The sequence below is a fragment of the Tyto alba genome, unplaced genomic scaffold, assembly GCF_018691265.1.
Source record: "Tyto alba isolate M040663 unplaced genomic scaffold, T.alba_DEE_v4.0 Super-Scaffold_17, whole genome shotgun sequence".
Taxonomy (NCBI): domain Eukaryota; kingdom Metazoa; phylum Chordata; class Aves; order Strigiformes; family Tytonidae; genus Tyto; species Tyto alba.
Window position 1 is genome coordinate 3,629,115 of NW_024881279.1, and position 17,676 is coordinate 3,646,790.

The 17,676-nt window shown below is 42.5% G+C and overlaps 2 protein-coding genes across 5 annotated transcripts in view; both read left to right on the forward strand.

Moving 5' to 3' along the window:
* Window positions 1–136: 136 nt before the first annotated feature.
* MEIKIN (meiotic kinetochore factor) lies at window positions 137–13,760 on the forward strand. 3 transcript variants are annotated; one of them, XM_042790466.1, is made up of 12 exons: window positions 137–382; window positions 1,375–1,462; window positions 1,679–1,745; window positions 2,755–2,815; window positions 3,465–3,608; window positions 4,038–4,157; window positions 4,397–4,436; window positions 5,660–5,721; window positions 6,478–7,082; window positions 7,455–7,532; window positions 8,650–8,806; window positions 10,263–13,760. In XM_042790466.1, the coding sequence occupies exons 1-9, from the start codon at window positions 208–210 to the stop codon at window positions 6,585–6,587; spliced, it is 867 nt and encodes a 288-aa protein (XP_042646400.1). In that variant the 5' UTR covers window positions 137–207; the 3' UTR covers window positions 6,588–7,082; window positions 7,455–7,532; window positions 8,650–8,806; window positions 10,263–13,760. The 3 variants fall into 3 exon arrangements, with proteins under 3 accessions (XP_042646400.1, XP_042646398.1, XP_042646397.1); XM_042790464.1 differs by having other exon boundaries at window positions 8,650–8,773; XM_042790463.1 differs by having other exon boundaries at window positions 8,650–13,760.
* Window positions 13,761–14,481: 721 nt separating this feature from the next.
* Window positions 14,482–17,676, forward strand: part of FNIP1 (folliculin interacting protein 1) — a 69,495-nt gene continuing 66,300 nt past the window's right edge. For both annotated transcript variants that reach the window (XM_042790071.1, XM_042790073.1), the window contains exon 1: window positions 14,482–14,666. In XM_042790071.1, coding sequence (XP_042646005.1) covers window positions 14,578–14,666 — 89 coding nt within the window. In that variant the 5' untranslated portion in view covers window positions 14,482–14,577. The remainder of the gene's footprint in view (window positions 14,667–17,676) is intronic.

Below are 17,676 nucleotides of genomic sequence, written 5' to 3' on the forward strand. Positions count from 1 at the left end.
TCACGGAGGGCGGGCTGCCCGCTCCCCGCCTCAGGGCTGTGGCGGGCGGCAGCGCCGCCGGGTGCCGGCCAGGGGAGGTGCCGCGCATGCGGGCTGGGGTCGTGGGGTGGTGGTTGCCCCCCCACCCCCTCAAACATGGCCGCCGGCTGCTGAGGGCAGCCCAGGGTCGGCTCCCTCTTCGGGTTGCTGAGGGAGACTCGGCCCGACATGGAGCCGTCCCGCTGGCGGAGCGCTTCCCGCGGCGGGAAGGCACCGCGGAAGAAGCGCCGCTCGTCCCCGCTGCCGGGAGCGGCCGCTCCTCACGGCAGCCGGGCCGGCGTCTCCCAGCCGTGCCGGCGGCGCCTCTTTGGGAGCGTGGCCCCCCGCGGGCCGGAGCCCGGCTGTAAGCGCCTTCCCTCCCGCCGCCGACCGCCTTCTCCGGGCCCCGCGGTGCCGAGTCGCCGCAGCTGGGGAGGCGGTTGGGCCAGGCCCGGGGAAGCGGGCCCTGTGCTGTGCTTTGTCCAATCCTTGTGTTTTTCTGGCGGTTTGAGGAGCGGGGAGGTTGTTGCCAATAGCGATCTGCGAAATGTTGTGTGTTTTCGGCGTGTTCCCCCCCACCAGCCGCGTAGCGCTGGGTTTCCTCACCTTTTAGTCCTGCCCAGCTGGTCCTGGGCGAGGGTGGGGAGCGGTTTGTTGTTACTCAGGTCTCTCAGGGCGTGGAGAAAGCGGGCAGCTGGTCTGTTAACAGAACCGTTTCCTCCGTTTTAGCTGTTAGCTTATAATTAAAAAGGCTTTTCCTGTTGTAAGGTACCTCCACTCCCAATTTCTTTCAGAAATGGAACGACATAACCGTTGCCCGCCTTTGAGGGGACACGTTAAAAAATCGCTTGAAGTTGTTCCTCAAAAGGAGCGGTCCCTTTGAATGCAGTTGAGCAGATCTTGAGTTAAGAATTGGAGACGTTAAATAAATGCAGTCTGAGTGGAAAGTGTGGCATTGAAGTAAAGCCAGATGGTAATAGTGTAACTTGCACAAGTAAATTGGGAAGACCAGTGTGGGATGTCTTGGTTATGTAAAGGCATGACTTTATGGTTACTGGCTTTTTTTTTTTTCATTTAATCAGGATGTTTCTGAAACACCTGAAGTATTTCTTGAAGGCTGTTATTTCCTCCTTTTTTTTTTTTTTTTTTTTTGTCCTGTTAATATACTACTGAAGGAAGTTTGGGTAAAAATAATAAAGAAAAATTAGACTTTATGCTGTTTGAGGTAATAGGGTCAAAAATTGTTATGGGTATGGAAGGGTAGAAAACAGCTAAAGGTGCCCTATTAAAAATAATCATTTAAATTCCGATCTTAAAACTAAAATTACTCAACTAAATACTTGGGTTTTTTTATAGGCATCAAGAGAAAGCTCCCTGTAAAAGCCCTACAAAAAATTAAAGAAAATCTTGAAGTCACTGAAGTGGGCCATTCATCCAACCAAAGGTCCGTTAGAACTCCTTCAAATACACCGTTATTAACACTAACTAACCATTTATAATTTTGCCTGCATGAGGTATCTGTTGGAGATGTCGTCTGAATTCTCAGTAAACTGATGTTTGTCAGACTGTTCGCACCTCATAAAGATGTTTTGTAGTTGTTGCCTTCCTCTAAAACAGTGTAGCTCTGTCTATTGAGCTTAGCTCTGTTCTTCAACTGCAGCAACCAAGAAACAACAGACTTGGAAAAAAAAGAAGAGAAAATAGAAGAAAGCACTGTACAGCAGAAGGTGAGATTGCTGTCTTGCTCTTTATCTACTAGTAATTTATGGAGGATAAAACAAAGAAATGTGACGTGTTAAATTCATTTTCTAATCAGGTAGAATTTCCTGTGAGTTATGCATGTGTGTGTGCACATTTCTCAGGCTGAACGTGATCCTGTGTTTTGGTGACATTTTCCCCTGTCTTTGGCTAAAATAAAAGCTGTTAGAGCTATTGGTAGCATGGGAAAACATCAATACTAATTATCCTTAACGGGGAAAGGCCGTAGCAATTGTGTTGTGTGGAATATATCTCATTAGAACGTGATTCCAGAGAATTGCTTGCTTCTAGTTCAGACACAGGCCTTTGTCAAGTCACTGTTGCGCTCTTCCTCGTGTTAGTAAAACTGGAACAAAGTATTTTGAGGTGACTGAGCAGAAGTATTAGAGGACAGTCAATACTGCTGTGGCAAGAAAACAGTTCACCAGGTATATTTGAACTGAAATCTGCTACAGCAAAGGGCTCAAGTGATATTGGTGTAAAAGTATTTTTCTTTAAAATGTTAGTTCTTATTTAGAGTCTGCCAATTATTTACATTTCCTGCATATGTTTAGTTTTGTAGAATATGCTACATATATAACATAGTTGTTAATATTTATAGAAATGGTCTAGGATTCTGAAAGTGAGAAGCATGAATTGAGCCTCCTAAAAAATAAGACGGCAAAATTCATTACTCTCCTGCTATCTTATGCATAACTTCAGTTGATGTCAGTGTGCCTTCACTGGAAGTCTCATCCAGCAGAGGTTGTAGGATCGAATGATTGGGTATTCATTAATTTTAGAACTGTAGATCAGATTGCAGATTTATTAATGATACGTGAAAAACCCTGGTACAAATTACACTGTGAATAGCAAGTTTAAGTGGTGAAGTACCAGGCTAAGTTTCTGAGCATCTTCTAATGTAGGAATACATTTAATTGCATTTCTTTCTTTACGTCCAGTTTTCTTAGGTTGTTTGCATTGGTCATTTAATTTTAGGAATCCCTGATAATCAACTTTGAAAGTAAAGACAGTTTGAAAAATGCTGAAGTGACTTCAAGTGAGTAAATGGCAATACATTATATTATTAAATATATTTTTATATCTGTATAAATCTAAATGTAAAAGTCACTATATAATTTTAATTATATTTCTTTAAAAGTACTGGTGTGCTGTTCTTGTACTGGTTCTCACTGTGTGATATTAGAAAGTAAATGTTTTGAGACCACTGGCTGGACTTCTGCCTCTGATTCCAGCCTGTGGCTTGGTTCATGGGAATGGATTGTAGGCAGCACAGACAGGATAGGAGACCTACAAGACCTGTGACAGCCTTGAGCAGAGCCCGTTGAAAACCACATGATCTTGGTTTTAGCATTGACAGAGATAGTTGTTGACATGAGTTCTTCGATTCACTCAAACATTAATTTTTAAAAGTTTGTGCTTAAATAATTTGTCTTTCTGAAAACAAACCTGCCTCAGAATTACCTTCTCAGAGGCAAGGAAGGTGTTTTCTGTTAGCTTATGGTAGTGTAAATCTGGCTTCAGGATGCCCTTTGTTTATTTCTTTAACTGTATTATGAATCAATATGAGATACTGACTTGACAATATTTAGCTTATCACGTGAATGAAACTTAGATAAGGAAATGCTGATGCTTAGTACAAGATGATACTTTTTTTTGGTAGCTGCCTTTTTTGTCTCTTTCTCTAGGTACAGGAATGACTCTTCCCACGGGTGTTTCAACCTATCTGCTTGAGTGTTTAGGTGTAGATTCAACTGCAGATTGTAATGCAGGTGTTAGTGACAGCCTTAACAGTTGCCCGTCCCCTGAAACATTCAGAGATGATGGTTCAGGTGAGACTTCTGGGTGTTTTTTTGAGCTTTATTTGATGTAGAAAATGCGGGGGGATTATTTACAGTAGAAAGACTAATGGCCTCTTGGTGTGACTCACCAGGTCAGATCTTTCCTTGGAGCCAACCTGTGCTTAACATGGGATCTGTATATCTGGTCCTCCAGTCCAGTGTGAATCAGGTCCTGGTGTACTTTGAATCATGCTGTAAACTTAAAGTATTCACTGTTGACACAAGCTGTTTGATGAGCAGCAAATCTGCTTTGAGTCCAATTCCTCCCAAACTTTTCTGTAGCTCTTTGAGCCAAGACGATGCTTTCAGTTTGCTTTAAATTCCTGTCTTGCAAATGTGATTGCTTTCAGTTTGGTCACAAATTTAATAACTCGATTAATTTCAGAATAAGAAGCTTGCACATTTATCTTTTATGTCCAGAAAGAAGTCATTTTTACTCTGAAGACTCTTGCAAGTACAGGAACTCTACTCTCCTGGACTCCAGCAAAGCAGTGACCATAGATAAGATACCACAGATCTCAAATTTTTCAGCAATATTAGGTAATGCTTTTCTACAATACTTCAGAATATATACATAAACAAATTGTACTCTGGTGCAAGGAACCTGTGTAAACTATGTAATGATCATTTAATTTAAGGCATGTCTGTGTAATGGGGAACAGCTCCTGTTAGTGGTATGTGTGTGCTTCTGATATTTTGCTTTATAATTTAGTGTGCATTAAAACTTTGTCTGGTCTGCTTAACTCTTTCGTTTAAAGCTTAGCTCTTATGTTTTTTAGAACCTGTACTGGAGGATTTGAAAGACCAATGCACTAGAAGGTAATCTGCAAAGCACACTCTTTAATGCACCTTAATGTTCAGGTTTTTCTCTTTTGAATTATATTTGAGAGGCCAGTATGAATAAGCCTCTGATCCCACAAACACTTATTACTGAGTTTTGTGTGTCCTCGCTGACTTTGAAATTGGTGCTCAGGTATGAGTTTGCCGTAGGCTTTTGTTTCAGTCTTGCAGCTGTAGGGAAATCAAGATAAGAAAACTCAGAAGAATTTTATGGTAGGGGAAGGTGACATTTTATGTAAAAAAAAAATCCCTAAATAAGTTGCTTTTACCCAATTGCACTTACTCTGCTAGATTTCATTCAGTCACAGGGAGCAAGATGTGTGTGCCCAGGTGGTCTGGCCAGGATTGCCTGTGCAGTACAGGGCGTGGAAGGTACCTGTTGTCAAGTCGTCATTGAGTCTCTGGTGTTCTGTGCTTGCCCAGGACAAAATTAGGTTTGGGGCAGTTCTTTAGAAAGCACCAGCTTATCTGGGGCACTCCTTTGCTTCAGAATCTTACTGACTTCAGCCTTTATAAATCTTGGGCCAGGTTGCTGCCCACTGTCTGTTTTCTCCTGTTTGGAATCTGTGTCCAGCAGGAAGCAGAATGGTGTATGTGATACGCTTCGACCCTGTTGCCACCCTCCTGTTGTTAGGATGCCAGGTTTTCTGTTGACAAGTCATCTGTGGTGTGGTTTTATCACAGTGAAGGGTCTTCTATACTTGGCCTTGTCACAGTGCCACCTTCAGGTCCTGATGTAAAACTGAGTAGTAGGAGTGGTTTTTCTAGGAACAGTGTAATTTCTTTTAACCCTTGTGCTGCTGTTTCCAGTCTTACATGCAGACATTTCCATTCATAACTAATTTATGCCAATCTCAGTGTTACAGATCTTTACACAATTCAACCTGAATTTTCTTGTGAACCTAACTTTCCCCTGCATCCTCATTGAGTATGTTCTGTTGTAGTATGCTTCAGTGCTGACTAGTGTATGTCTTCGTGGGTCTTAAATTGCAGATATCTTCAGAATAAGCACTGTAACTTGATGATAAACTATCAAATAACTGTAAGATGTGATGAAGTAACTCAGGAACAATATTTTTTAAAAAAAGGCTTATCCCTTTTCACTCAGTCTATATTTTCCTATGGTTTCCTTTTTTTTTTTTTTTTTGTAACATTAACATTCATTCAGAATAGCTGTTCACTTTTTTCCCCTCTTCTCCTAGAAAGAGACCATCCAATTGCAATTACAGTTCTTCAGCATTAAGTGCTTCAACTACTCTGGCAGGTAAAATATGACCTGAAGTAGTCATACTAGCTGTGAGTCTACCCAGACTTAAATGATGGTAAATTATCAGAACCAGGCTTCCGCTGGGTCATTTGTCCCCCTAGTACAGGCTAAGCTCAATTGTGTCTAGAAGGGAAAGTGTGAATTGAAAATCTTTGCTGTATATAACACATTAATTAGAATCAAATTTTAGAACAACAAAACCACAAACCCTGCATTCTTCTATTTAATCACCTGTGATGCTTAATGAAAATGAACATTTCTTACTTATCCAGGAACAGAACTGTTTGTGTGATGCTCCTTCCTTGAACTTATTTCATATCAGCTTCACAAATACTATTAGGAGTCCCTTATGTAACTACAGTTCTGAACTGGGACTGTTGCAATTCTGGCTGTGACCCAGGTACCACATAATTTTCCCCTGCTTAATTTGGACAGTAATAACAGCAGAAGTTGCCACTGGCAAAGACTGCTGTGATTATGCAGTTCCTCAGCTCCCACAGTATGGGTGTCTAGCAGTAAATAGCTAGGTGAACGTAAGATTAGTAAGCAACCTTGTTTCGAGGGAAGGGAGAGGAGTAAAGCAGCCCTGTTGGTGGGGAGAGGGAGATGAGGATTGTATTGAAGGGAGGAAGTGTGTTTACATGGGTGGCTTTGGAATGGTCCATCTTTAAAAACCATCCTGTAAGACATAGGTTGGAGAGTAGCTGCGGTCTTTGTCTCAAAGTTAATTAATTTGTTGGAAATTTATCACAGGAAAAAAAGTCTGTAAAATCAGAGCTGCAAAGGAGAGAACTCCAGACCCAAAAAGGGGTATGCGCTGTTCTTCACCGTTAGGACCGGAAAAAAAGGTGAAAGATCCTTAATAAATCATCCAGGTTGTAACACAGATGACTTGCTCCTTCCTTGGATAGGTAGAAGATTCTGCCTGCAAGTGTAGCAGTTCCTTTGAAAGGGGTGCCTGAAGTCAATGGCAGAGTGAAGCTGTAGCTGGCCTCTACCTCTGGGTAGCAGTAATAGCTATGGGTGCCCCCCAAGCTCGCTGGTTTTTATACTAACTGTGTCAGTGGTACCTAATCAGTTGTGTAGAGCTTGAGTATGACACTGTGACTCTCTGTTAGTGCTTACCACACCACAGAGGTTTGCTTTATAACATGAAATGTAATTATTTCACCCTTTAGCCTGACAATCAAACTGCTACAGCTAAAAAACTGAAGCATAAGAAAACAGAAAAAAAATCTAATATGTTAGAAGGTGGTGCATCGTCATTTGGTCGGCTTGATGCCCCAGGAAACACTTCAGCCAAATCAGTGGGGTTGACAGCAGAAGTACTGCCATCCAAACAGACAGATGCTGAGGTGGTAAGTATTCCCTCGGTGCCCCGCTGATTAGCAAAGGCATAAAAATGAAGAGAGATGTTTGGAATCCTGAAAAAAGTTAAAATTAAATATGGGAAGTGGTAGGAAGTGCTTTATCCCCTGGTTGTGAAGGGGACCTGAAATTTGTGTGTTCTGTGCTGCAGTAAACTGATACTTTGTCTTAATTTTGAAAAGCATAAGACCAAAAAAACCCAAAAGAATAACAGGAATTCAGTACTGAAATCCAAAGAACTATTAGTAATTAAAAATGGAGTTGTTATAAATAGTATTGTGTACTAGGGGAATACTGTAGGACTAATAATAAACAGCAAAGGATTTGAAACTGATACTGAATTCTTCTCTGTTTTTGTTTAGCAAATGAGTTCCATTATGCTGATCATGGAGGAAAAGAAAGCCTTAAATTCTGGTTGTGCTCAGCCTGCAGAGCTAGATGTGAGTGTCTATCCTGATACTTTTCCTAATGATTAGAACCAAACATTGTTCTTCACAGTACAGTGCAATTCTGGCTGTCCTTATGCTACAGTACAAATTGCACAACAAAATAAATGTTAGTTTCTATTAGCTGGACAGTTAAACTACAACAAAACCCCTAGGTATCCATTTTATATTTTTATAACATTTCCTAATGTAAACCTGGCATCTAGTGGCCTTACTTGCATTACCCCTTCGATATAAACAAACTTGATACTTAAATGCCAGTTTGAATTCTTTCTCAGTAAAGGTAGTACAGTACTTCTCTGCAGGAGTTGAAGTGACTTTGCTTTCATGCCATGGCTCCCAACTGAATCAGCAAACTAACATTTTTTAGAGAAAGGGAAACTGTTACAATAGAAAGACTGCTTAATGTTGCATCAGATTATTTGGCAGGAAAACATGCTGGGTTTTCCTAGTGCTGTTGCAAGTAAAAGTGAGATTATGGATACTAGATTAACAAATAGAGAATATCAGAGTCGTTTTAGAGGCTGAAGACAGGAATCACTGGAGTCCTAAATCATATTTTTGAAGCAATAGAACACCTTTTGCATGAACCAGCAAGCGTTCACCTATTTGAATTATTTAACTGGGCAGTCGTTGCTGTATATTTTGTATTTTGATAGAGCTGTAGTTTAGCTTGTCACCAGTGTGCAAAGCCTTGCCTGGGGAAGACCTATTCCTGAATACCACAGGTCCATATGTAAATTCAGAAGAAATTGTTCCTGTATTTATTGAGTTCAGAAAAATAAATTATTCCTCAAAGTTCAGAAGAAAAGAATATTCTTAAGGTTCTAATTTTAATGCACTCTTTAAATCCAGTTTTGGCGTGCTAATATGTAATATACTGTATATTTAAACCTTATGGTATTACAAATAGCCAAAGAGAATGTTTAAGCTTTGAAGCTTTCTATCACCCTTTCTGATAGCATATTAAGTGTACACAAGTAGTTCTAAATGTTTTCTAATGACATCCTTTGTAATCTGCATGCCATCTCTAATTTCCCTAGAAGAAAGCTAGGAGACTATTTCTTTGATGGAAATAATTATGTGAATGAAATGTCATTAATCTTTTCAGCCCCTGTGTGGCAAACAGCAAATCTGCTCCATTGTCAGAACATCACCGTGCCAGAGGCCTTCCAGGCTTCGCCAAATTCCAGTTAACACAAAAGTGTTCCAGCTTCCCAAAAGAGAGCCTGAGGGTAAGAGCATAGAACTGGATCGCTGTGCAGATGGTAACTGGCTATTTGAGTGTTTAAAGTTTTTTGGTTTTGTTTTTTTTTTTTTTTTATTTTTAAGTCTGAGTATTTGGGAAAATCACAATGCTAAAGAGTAAAAGACACTGAAAAGTTAATGTGTTCTCGTGTAATAGTACTTCACTGACAAACTACACAACACTTCTTCCTCCCAAGGCTCTTTTGCTTAGGAATTAGCACAATCCAGCCATTTCACAGGCTAGATCATGAAAGCCAGAAGGTGCTACTAGGTGACGCAGGGAATATGTGCACCTCTCCAAGTTACTCCTGAACGCAACTTTGAGCTTCACTGCTGGTATGGAGACTCGCTAGAAAAGATACCAGCTTTAGTAAATTGTTATCCTATGCCTGATTTCTAGGGTGAATATGTCTGACTTCAGCTTTCAGTCACTGGTGTGTTTTATATCTTGCTCAGCTAAACCGAGCTCTTTAGCATCCAATATGTTTTCCCCCTCTGAAAGTAGTTCAAATAATAGGGTGTGTTTTTTCTCTAAAGGTTATCGATTTCTCTGTAAAGGTTTCTGTCTTCTTCTCATGAGACCTTTAACATAGGGGAAGACTCCTTTCTTCACTTCCTAGATTTTGTTAAACAAAAATGGGAACTGTGTACAAAACTGTCTCATCACTACCATAGAGGTAAAAAAAATCCCTTCTCTTTCCGATCTGTGTTGAAGTTTCTCATTGTGCCACTGGATGGCATATGTCTTCCTAAGTTTAAAGTAGTTCTTTACAGACAACCTCTGCAAGCTTTGTGCAAGTTACATTTGTCATTTATGCTGTTTTAATTTAATACAGAGGTACTTCATAAGCGTAATAGCTTTTAAAAATACTGAATATACACAAATTTTCAATGATATTGCAGTTTCTTAGGTCCCAATATTTTCCCACTTTACTACAGATTGAGTTACATACAGCATCTAGAATGCAGAGAAGTGCTTTTGAGTGTGTGTATGTATTAATTGACAATCATCTGATGTTCCCATGTGGATCAAAGAACAAGGATGTTAAGTCATGTGCCCAAGAGAATTGTGATAATACAGAGCGTAGGTTGTGCTTGGTAGGCAAGTGGATCTCAGAAATCAGCAAGTGGTGTTGCCAGAACAAAAGTTTGGTTTTGTTACTATTTTTCTAGAGGAGCCTGGGAATGGGGAATTAGACTGCCGAAAGGTGATGGAGTGGTGATTTATGCTGGATGTTTTCATCTCTGTTCAAGGAGTCTTTCAGATGATGCTCCTTTTCATTAGGAATGTATGTACACTCAAAACTACTCTTCTCTTCTCACTGACAATTGACCTACAAGATTCAGATTCCCCCAAACAAATGACAGCATAGGTATCTGAACATCTAAACAGCTTATCAGATCAATGAGCTTTCTCTTACACTTGAGAATGTGCCACTTTACTGTTAGTATTTAACTTACCAATTTTTTCCACAGATATTATTACAAGTACCAAAAATTGGATCTACTGTAAACGCAGATAAGATTTCTGGGTTTCAGCAGGAGTCAACAGAAGAAATAACTGTCTTGCTGCTGTGGCAGGGAGGTGAAAAGGAACTACTAACCAGTAATTAATGGCTGTATTTTTTTGGTATCTACACTGTTTGTTTGAAATGTAGTATGATGCTTTGCAGCAAGCTTGTAAATACTTTAGTATGTAATATTAAATTATTTTGTACAAGCAACTAGGCCTTATCCTGGGCATTGTTCTGTAAGGACTCCATGAGGATGATTTTTCAGTTCATTTAGATTTTTAAAAAAGCGTGAGTGAAGAACAGCAAAACAGATTGCATTAATGGACTTATTTTTGGCTCTTGCTCTGCCAAGATTTCTAGATTTCTCTAGTAGCATTAGCATCTGAAGAGGTGATGTCTACTTGAGTTAACAGGTGTTAACACTGGTTTTAAAGGTAACTTCGTGTCCTGGAAATGGGTATGTTAAGCATTCATTTCAGCAACTCAAAAGTCAATATTACCCTACCATTAAACCTCCTGAACGCTTAGGCCTGCAGAACTGTAGAGGTACAGAACTCTGTGTGTTCTGCTGGAAATTGATTTCTAAACATGAACATAGGTCGCCTTTACCCTGCCGCTGCTGAAGGCTGGCTCTTTGTGATCAGCACTGTCTGAGCACACCCACTGCCCAACCACTGCCATCTCAGAGTCCTTCCCACTTCATCTCAGTTATTTTGTAGTATCACCTACCTCACTGTTTCTTTTAATGCCTTCAGACTTGTGCAGAGGAAGTAGGTGCCTTACATGAATACAAGGGTGGAAAAAGAACTCTTACAGCTGAACTGTCTCAAGAGCTGGATATTGGCATTCTGGATTTTCAGGTTACTGCTTGCACTATGTGGTATGTAGGTTAGATTTCCAGTGCTTCCAGTTCAACTTGTGGATCAATAATCCATAAATGTCATTCTCCAGCAGTTTGCTGAATGCCTTAGAAAACACAGACAAGAGCACAGTTTTTTTCCACTTGAATTCATTGCAGGCTAAAGTAATCTGGATCCATACAGTCTTCTCACTACAACACCCCTTACTCAGACTCTTCTATAGAAATAAAGGAAGTTTTTCAGTGTTTTAAAATGATAGTATGGCTTTCCAAACCTCTTGAATTCTGAGTTTTGTTTCTCAGTATTATCACCCAGAATATTCATGCCTTGGAAAATAGTTCTGTATTTCCACAGAGAGCAGGTCAAGGAGTAATGTAGAATCTACAACTTTAATTAGTTTGACTGCATTTGAAAATACCTGTGGAAGTTTAGACCCTGAGCCTTTTCCCATCGCTCTGGGGTAGAAGGAAGTGCAAATAAATGCTGCTAGATTAGTCTATGAACAAGTATTGTATAAACATACTATATGGCTCAAGGTTAGAAATTACACCATTAAGTTATTTTTCCTTTAATCATTAGTAGAATGAGTTCTGCCAATAACTCCTTGAAATCCTCTCGGGTATGGTTCTAATTATCAATATCCTTTTTCTTGCAAATACTAAGCCACTGGTAATTATGCAAGAATCTAGAGCCCCTAGGAGATAGAGGTGAGCTCCTTGATGTAGCTTTAAGCAAAACTGAAAGTTATGTATATAGTAAGTTGTGCTTATGATGATTGTTCAAGTAGAGGAGGGTCCAGAGTAAAAGAGGTGTTTATCGTAAGGGTATTCTAGGAGTCCTAAGAAAAAACATTTATTTTCCCCCAAACAGTTTTGTAGCTTCAGTACAAGAAACGGGCTAATACTGACAAACTAGTTGGAGAGTACCACACGTAACTGTGGAGTTGGCCGTAGCAGCCTGAATATTGCTGAGTTTTGTTTTTGTTTCTCTCGATGAGGCTATAGAGGACAGAAATGTGAACCACAGTCTGTCTTGTCCTTCCCTTCAGTTACGAAAGCGCTACTTCTTATTTTCATCTTTTGTCTGACTCTTAGAGAAAGTGTAATTAATTACTAGGCTAGCTCTCTGCCCCAGGGAAGGAAATTTTATTCATTTTGAGGCCGCAACAATATCTACTCTTGTTCTGCTTTTCTCAAAGGGAAGGCATTTTCCCCTGTTTTGGTTTTAAGCGAAGAATGACTACATAAAACTTCATTCAAAGTGGAAACTGGCTCTTCCATATTAGTGAATAAAGGTTATGGGTCACAGCCAGTTAATGGGCAGTACAGAAGAGCTTATTTATGCAGTGATTCAGGAGAGAAATCTGTTCAGTGTCAGTAGGGCTGCTCTCTCACATCCCAGACACGATGAAGTCTTAATGGCTTGAATGGAATCGCTGACAGTGAGTCAGTCCATGTAAGAACTGCGATAATACTTTATCGTTAGGAGTTGTGCATTCCAGATGCATGGTTAATAAACGCATTATACATAAATCTAGAAGAGGTTTTTCATTAACACTGTTCAGTTATTTTTCTGTTATCTGGGGCGTACTTCTAGGAGACTGGCTGGACGTGCTCGGAGATGATGGAAGCTGTTTGCTGCTTGCACCGGAGTAGGGGTACGTGTACTGGCTGTTGGTGGGTAAAGACCTTACATGCAAATGGTTCTGGTTTGGTTCCTAATCTCTAAACACAGAAAGGAGAGCTCTGGGGCCCAGGGCAGCGTGTACTGAATGGACACATAAGTTGAAATTCATGTTCTTTTATGTAAGTACAGAGATTTGCCTACAGGGAGGTTTTTACAGGAAAATGGATGATTAAACTTGTATTTATCCCTCTCTCTTACTGTCTGTCCTCCCCTCCGTCAATTAAAGTATGTCCATCAAGCCTATCAGAATCACATGCTATTAATTTAGGAGTTTGGGAACAGGTTAATATTTACTTTTAAAGGGACTCTATCAGCTTGAATTGTAATGCACTTGAGATTAGATAAATGATGATTGCTGTAAATTGTGAAACTACTCAAAGCCGAGTTGTATATCCTGGCCAAAATTCTGATATTTCATAGTGTTCCCTGAGGACTTGTATTTGAGACTGCATTTCCATGTCTGTCTTGAGGCTGGGAGGCTTTCACATGGTGAAAGGATGTCAAGATCACTCATCTGTAAATCTGGCAGGCAGGTGTATCTTCCATACAGAACAAGAGGAAAAAAAAATGCATCTAAACATGAATTCCTATTTTCTCTTAGAATTACCTTCAACCTCCAGAAGGTGAAAAAGTTCCTACAGATGGCTGATTGTGAGGAATCATTATATAGATATGTTACACATGCCCTGAATTGTGCCTTTTAAAAATAATCTGCTTAATTTAGTCTTACATCATATGCTGTTTTAGTTTAATTCCATTTTCTAGGGAAAGCAGATGAGTCAGTTTTGTCAGTCCTTAATTAAACTTTCTAGTAGTGTTGTATCTGAACAGTGAGACGTGGAAGGAGATTCAACTCTAACCAGTGTTTCCATTTCATTTAAACATGCACTAATAAAGAGTTTTGCAAAACTCCATTGATCCTTTTGGTCCTACAAAATCTATCACACTTTAGTCTTATATATTTGTTCTGGCATCACCTGATGGGTATTATGTTCTAAATACTATTTTGTAGGTGGATGGTTTATTTGTAATGATGGCTTCCTCTGCCTGCAAATACAGGTGCTCTGCCTTCTGTGGGGGTTGTGGATAGAGTGCACCCGAGCTGTGCTATTTCTGTTACTGCTGTGGGAGAATCACTTCATATACACGTGGGGAAGAAATTGGGCAGGGGTTGGATTTTCTGGGTTTGGGGTTACAAAGTCCATGCCTGCTGCACCCCTGCAGGACACGTCCCTAAATCGCCAGCTCCAGCACCGAGAAGGATTTGATGCCTTGACCTCTTTTTTGCCTCTAACTTCCCTCTGAAGAAGGAAAACAAACCAGCGGCGCCTTCTCACCGCCCCCAGGGGAAATACCTCAGCCCTACCCGCTGGAACCCCGCGGCTCTGCGGGGGGGGGGGAGCAGCCGTGTGTCCTCCCGCCCCTCCAACCCGCTGCTGGGGCTGGCGGGGACCGCTCAGCGCTTCTGGGCCTCCGGTTCTCCCCGCTCCGGGGCTCCGGTTCTTACCCCTCCGCGGGGCTCCGGCTCCCCCCGCGGCCGCTCCCCCCGCGGGGCCGCAGCCAGTGAGCGGCCGGCGCAGCTCCCGCCCGGGCCCGCCCTCCCCTCCTGGCAGCTCCGAGTGACTAATTTCTGTCATATGACTGTGACACCGAATGGAGTCGGGCGGGCGGAACTAGCCGCGGCGAAGGGACGGCGCTGCGCGGAGCCCAGCGCCGCGGCGGCTCCCCAAGATGCCGCCCACCCTCTTCCAGAAGCTTTTCAACAAGAAGCACGGGCTCATTTCCCCGACTAGGGACGCCCGGGACGACTGTGTCTTCAGGTAAGCGGGACGGGGCTCGCCCTTCTTCCCTACCCTGAACTTTCCGCGCCCGCTGCCCCGCTCCGGAGGAAGGCGGGGGGCAGCACCCCCCCACACCCCCCCCCCCCCGCAGCCCCCTCAGCTTCCCGCATCCCGCTGGCCCCGGGCTCCGTTCCCCGCCCCGGGGACGCTGAGGAGCCCCCTGAGGCGGCCGCTGGGCTGGAGCCGTGTGTCCGTCCCGCTTCTCCCCCGGGGAGGGGGGGGGGCGGCCGCCGCGCTGCTTCCTCACCCCCTTTCCTCTCCCCCTCAGGGCCGGGCCGATGCCTCCCAGCCCCCGGGCTGCCTCCCCTCAGCGCGGCCCACCCGCTCCATGTCCGCTCCCTGTCGCGATCACCCGCCGTTCCCCTTCCCCGCCACGACACGGGGGCGGGCGTGGGGGCCCCGTCCCTGCGGGGATGCTGCGGGTTGGGGAGGCGGGGGGGGGGGGGGGGAAGCCGCCATTCCGCTTGACGATCCCCGGGGAGCAACCTCAGAAACGTGAAGGAAACGGGGTGAGGGGGAGAAAACGTGAAGTTTTGGCCGCTGCCAATAGAGGTGTAGGGTTTCTCGTGAAATTTGTCATGCTCTAACCGCAACAAAAAAACTGGATCCACCGAGGGGTGCCAAGCGCAACACGGGGGGCCAGGGAAGGGAGCCCTTCTTCAGGAGACCTTTCCCTGCCCGCTCGAGTCGGCTGTGGGGTCACAAAACCCCCCGTCTCGGTGGGGTTGGGGGGGTGGCCCCGGTTTGCTGTCCTGCGTGGGGACATGGTGCGGGGAGAGGCTTCTCTTGGGCTTCTGCGCCGGGGCCTAGAAATTACGCAGGGCCTCCTCGGGGGTTAGTTAATGTGAAAACAGGTAGTTTTTGTGGCTATAAAATAAGTGTTGTTCCACGAGTGGGTAATGGTTATGCTCAAAAGCGATGCGGTCCCAGTCCCTGGCTGACGTAGCGAAGAGGTAACCTGCAAAATCGTTTTAAAGTGCAGCGTTTGTGACTTGGATGCAAATACAATACCCTTCATTAGTAAGAGTTATGCAGTTCTTGAAACACTTCTAACAGTGTGGTAAAGCTCTCCTCCCACCCGCTGCCTTGAAATTTATTACCTACAAATGATCAGCCCTTGGGTTGCTCCGGAAAGGGAGATTTCTGACTGATGGGCGTGATTTTATGTGGTGGGATATTCCTTTTAACTGCAGTGATACAATTTAGCAGTTTTGGGTGGTGAACAGTGTATCTGTAGGAATTGTCACAGTTTTCGCAGAATCTTGATGGGTCTTTTTGCGCCCTTGGAGAGCCAGGACAGGCTCCTGGGTGCTACCTGAACCCTGTTCTTTAACTGCTAGCACACACCTTTTAAAGACACTGATCACAGCTGCTCTCTGCTATTTACTGCAAAGCTGGTTCCTTTTTTTTTTTTTGAGGATCTTTTTGAAGACATAAAAACGTTTCAATGATGTCTGTGTCACCTTATTTTCTAAATCAGCTTCATACTGGGATCAGACCCCTCGGTGCAAAAGGGGCACTAGGACTGCTCTGTATAATTGCCTTGCCTTTTCCCCCCTGTTAAGACATTTGTTAGTGATGGGTTTGTATAGGCACTGGTGGTTAATTCAACAGCTGCAGTGCAGACCCTGGGGCAGAAGCATGGGGATCACTCTGTGCTGATAGGAGCAAGAGTGGGTGCCCTGCAAGGTCTCCTCTTCCCTCTTCACCTGCATCATTCTGTGCCAAACTGGACACGAAATTTAAAAAAGATAGGTCACTCTGTCTGCTCTTCCCTCCTCTGTTTATCTACTGCTCTTTCACTTTGTGATGTGAGCTGTCAACGGGTATCTAGAGAATTTGCAGTTATTTTTTCGGGCAGACTTGCAGGTATACAATCCCAGGAGGAGGCTGATGGTTCTTCTGATTGAGACTCTGTGGGGGTGGGAGACCCGGCTCTTCCTTCAGAGAGCCACGTATTATTTTCTGAAGACTAATACAGATGCCCTCTAGGCATGTTGCCTAACGGCTGCTTTCATTTTCCAAATGGGGATAAGTCTTTAGTTAATCCTCACTATGTATGGTTTTATCGGTTACTGGTGTAACTTTTGGGTAATGCACAAAATAAAGACTGTTATTTATTACAGCTTGGTCTTTAGAGACTGGAAACAAGCACTCTCGGTTTTGATACTGTTCCTGGTTCCAGTAAACCTGAAGGCAACTGCCTCATCAGTTACATAGGGGCAAGGTTATGTTTCTGGGTTGATATATTATTATCTGGTTATATTCTAAGTAACAGAACGTTTTCCAAATATTCTGAGTGCTGTTATTTCTGACTGTCTTCACTTTGAAAGCTTTGTTCTCTTACTGAGGAGACTGTAGAACAACCATAAAAAACCCCAAACAAACAAGCATAAATTCTTTTAATGGAGTTTGTGAATAATATGTACTTAGAGAGAAAAGCCCAATGGCTCTGGCAGTGACATAAATATAGCAGAAAATTTAAGGATGAGTTTGGCACTCATTCTTTTTTTTGACTATGAATGTATTTTGCATTTCCATCAGGCTTACTGTGAAAATTTACCATTATATAAATTCTGCTTAATTTGAGTTTACACTGTTTCAAAAATAGAAGAGTAAATTTCAGGGGAAATGTATTTTGTTTAGTTGTTGGTTTGTTTGGTTTTGTTTTGTTTTGTTTTTTTTCCAGCCCATCATCTCTTTCTGTTCTGTGAGGGTGTGAAATTTTATGAGTCTGGGTCTAGCCAGACTCTGTAAAATTCTTCAGAATTAGATGTTGGAGAGTTTAACAGTTCTAGTGAGGTGATCAGTAAGTTAGCAACTGTAAAATATTTGCTGATGTACCAGTTTGCCATTTATTTATTATATATGTATATATATAAGCAGTTATTTTACAGAAGAAGCCTTAGAAAAATCACAATAGATCCACTACATATTAGTATTTTAGGTCTTCAGTTTAACTGAGGGCAGCTGGCAGGCTTGGCCCTTA

Coding starts and splice junctions, on each gene's coding strand:
- MEIKIN (XM_042790463.1), top strand. CDS start 208: ATGGAGCCGTCCCGCTGGCGGAGCGCTTCCCGCGGCGGGAAGGCACCG. Junction 4,158..4,396: donor AAATTTTTCAGCAATATTAG/GTAATGCTTTTC, acceptor TATGTTTTTTAG/AACCTGTACTGGAGGATTTG. Junction 4,437..5,659: donor AAAGACCAATGCACTAGAAG/GTAATCTGCAAA, acceptor CTCTTCTCCTAG/AAAGAGACCATCCAATTGCA.